Source organism: Carlito syrichta, unplaced genomic scaffold (genome assembly GCF_000164805.1).
Source record: "Carlito syrichta isolate Samal-C Ts95f unplaced genomic scaffold, Tarsius_syrichta-2.0.1 Scaffold132001, whole genome shotgun sequence".
NCBI classification, from domain to species: Eukaryota; Metazoa; Chordata; class Mammalia; order Primates; family Tarsiidae; genus Carlito; species Carlito syrichta.
Window position 1 is genome coordinate 8,594 of NW_007076097.1, and position 2,879 is coordinate 11,472.

General features: G+C 65.4%; 1 protein-coding gene across 1 annotated transcript; it reads right to left on the reverse strand.

Moving 5' to 3' along the window:
• Nucleotides 1-948: 948 nt before the first annotated feature.
• RPL18A (ribosomal protein L18a) lies at nt 949-2,422 on the reverse strand. The gene is made up of 4 exons (XM_008049328.2): nt 2,215-2,422; nt 1,770-1,899; nt 1,199-1,308; nt 949-1,079 (listed from the first exon to the last, which is right to left on the reverse strand). Exons 1-4 carry the CDS (start codon nt 2,323-2,325, stop codon nt 987-989), a joined length of 444 nt encoding a protein of 147 aa, XP_008047519.1. The 5' UTR covers nt 2,326-2,422; the 3' UTR covers nt 949-986.
• Between the last annotated feature and the right edge of the window lie 457 nt (nt 2,423-2,879).

The window sequence follows — 2,879 nt, forward strand, 5'->3', positions numbered from 1 at the left end:
CTGTCTACGCAGCTCACAACCCCACACGAGGTTAAGCCAGTGGCCACCTGAGCCGCGTTCCAGTGAAGCATCCAGCACAGGCCAAGGGCCTGGGGTCGGAAAGAGCCAGCTGCGTAGGCGGGTGGTGGCCCGAAGGGGTCCCCCCTCGGTCTTCTCCCAGAAAGGCTGCTCCTGTCCAGCCCTGCCTGGGGTCTGGGTGTGTCTCCGAGACCGTAGGGGCCCAACCCCTATTGGATGAGGATGAAGCGGCCTGGTTTTCTAGAAACCAACAGGCTTCCCACGGAGGGAGGGGAGGCTGCTTTATCCCCGTCTCCCCCCACCCGTGGCTCTCTGGGGCAGAGGGGGGTTCTGTGGCCTGAACACCCCAGAATCCCCACCTCCAGGCGAAGACGCCAGGGCTGGCAGCCGGGAGGTGCCACAGTCCGGGCTTCTGGCTGGGTCTCAAGCTCCTGTGCTCCGGCTTAGCCCCACCTGGCGAGGGGTTCAGCCACCCCCGGGCAGGGGATTAGCTCCCCACCTGGATCTTTCTAAGCCTGAAGTGGTTTCCTGGAGACGGTGCTGGTGGTGAGACTGCCGTCCCTAGCCAAGGCCCTCGTCCAAGAGGCCCCAGGAGCAGAGGGTCCAGAACTGCAGTCAGAAGGCGGCACCCCCGGGGCTTCTCCGAGAACCGGCATTACGAAGCCAAGGATTCTCCCTGGGGGCTTGCACTAAGCCCCAGGACCCCTCCTCACGGGAGGGGGGGGAGAAGGCTGGCTGAGCAAGCTGGAGGGAGCGCAGAGCCGGGCCCAGCCCTCATCCTCAGGCCACTCCCAGGGAGGACAGGGGCTTGTTCGCAGAAGATTACCCCCAGGACAGAGAAGTGGCAACCCAGCTGCGCCCCAGGGGGGCAGCCTGCTGCCTCTCTACGCCCTTGTGAGTGCTGCAGTGCATGCAATAAAACAACACGGGCACCCGGGTGTTCTGGGTTTATTGGGGGCCGGGAGGCCCTAGAAGAAGGTGTTGGGCCTCTTGGTGGTAAAGCGCGGCTTGTGCTGGCGACGTAGGACACGGTGGGGCAGCGGGAACTTGATCTTGGAGTCCTGCAGGGGAGAGAGGGTGAGCGGGCGCCGGCCTCTCAGCCTCGTCCTTGGGGCACTGAGGCGTGGCTGCCCCGCCGGGCCCCTGCGTCAGAGCCCCTGCCTCCCAGGCTGGCACTCACGTGGAACTGCTTGACCGCAGGCCGGCGGCACTTGCTGGCGGCGATCTCCTCCACCTTCATGATCTGGATGGAGTGGGCACGGGCGCGGTGCCGGGCACCCATGTCTCGGTCTGTGGGGGAGGCGGACGGCTGCAGCAGCTGGACCCGGGCATGGGCCATGTGCTCGCGGCCAGCCGGCCAGGCCCCCACAGCCTTGCCCAGCCTCTGCGGGCCCTGGCCTGACCCAGGCCGGAGTGGCCACAAGGGATGTGGGACCTCCACTTTCACTTTGAGGGGCACAGCCACAGCCCCCAAAGGCGACGGGATCCACTTGCTGTGTGCACCCCTGTTTAAACCACCGCTACAGGAAACAGCAGTTCTTGGGTTGAGGTGCCGGTGGGGAGGCCGGGGCCCCGGCAGTGACCTCCTGGGACGATTTTGGGCCTCTGAGGCCAGATGCCATCACCAGGGCCACACGGGCTCCAAGTGGGTCAGGGGGACCCCAAAAGGGCAGGCGCAGGTGTGAGGATGACCCAGCCTGGCTGGGCCCAGCGGCCTCCCCCCCCTCTGCCCCGGCGGCGGCCCAGCTTACAGCACTGGGTGACGGCCCCCGCGGTGGTCAGGTCGCGGTACTCGCGGTACATGTTGTGGGTGCCGCTGCGCGAGTCATAGCGCAGCCAGATGCCGAAGTTCTTCACTCGCAGGGGGGACTTCTCGAACACCTGCGCGGACAGGACAGGACAAGGAGGGTGGCCCGCGGGCCCGCCCCTGCCCCATAGGACAGCCCAGCCCAGGCCTCCTGGGCCCTCCTGGAGCCTCCTCTGCCAGGGAAACACTCAGAGACCAACACAGGCCCAGATGGCTCCCCAGGTGCCCAATTGCCAGCCCCTCCCCGGTTGCCAGCTGCAGCCCCAGGAAGAGGCTGGCCTCAGCCTAGGCCTCCGCCATGCCCGCCAGCCACCTCCTCCTGAAACCTGGCCCTGAATGCAAACTGTGATGCCCTCAAGGCCAGGCCCCCACAGTCCCCCCGCGTCTACCTGCCCGCAGTAGACGATCTCCCCCGAGGACTTCTTCATCTTCTTCAGCTGGGACACAAAATACCAGAAGCGGGACTTGGCGACCACATGGTTGGGGGCGAAGATGCGCATGCGGTACAGCGGGGGCGTGTGGCACTTGGGGGTGGGCAGGCAGCGCCCCACCACCTTGTACTCCCGCAGCTGGAAGACAGGAGGCCAGGCTCACCTCAACCCCCCACGCCCGGCCACAGCGGCCACAGCCCCGCAGGCTCACCCACAGCACGCAGGGAGCACGGGAAGTGCCTCAGGACAGGCGTGTCCAGGCTGCAACCTCCCTCCAGCTCACGCCTGGCCACCATTCCCCGTCCCGTGACCCAGGACCTCCCTGCCCCAGTTTCCCCAGCTGCAGCCTAAAGGTTTGGACCAGCAAAGCTCCCTGTTCACAGGTGCAAAGCCTGGGACCCAGCAGAAAGGGGCCACCTCCATCAATGACCACCCGTGTCTCCTGGCAACAGAGAACAGCCACGAGCACCCGAGTCTGCTCCTACTTCCTGCCCAGGACCAAACCCGGGCCTTTTTTCCCTCTCGCCAAAGTCCTAAGAGGCCAAGCAGTGCCGTCAGACCCTTTTTTAAAAAAAATAAACCCCACAACACATAACTCACCTTCCCACCTGACACACATCACT

Bases quoted from the DNA above. Each gene is read 5' to 3' on its own strand.
- RPL18A (XM_008049328.2), bottom strand. From the start codon at position 2,325: ATGCGCATCTTCGCCCCCAACCATGTGGTCGCCAAGTCCCGCTTCTGG. The intron at 1,900-2,214 runs GTAGACGCGGGG...CTGTCCGCGCAG, and splicing joins AGATCGTCTACTGCGGGCAG to GTGTTCGAGAAGTCCCCCCT. The intron at 1,309-1,769 runs GTAAGCTGGGCC...CCTCCCCCACAG, and splicing joins GGGGGCCGTCACCCAGTGCT to ACCGAGACATGGGTGCCCGG.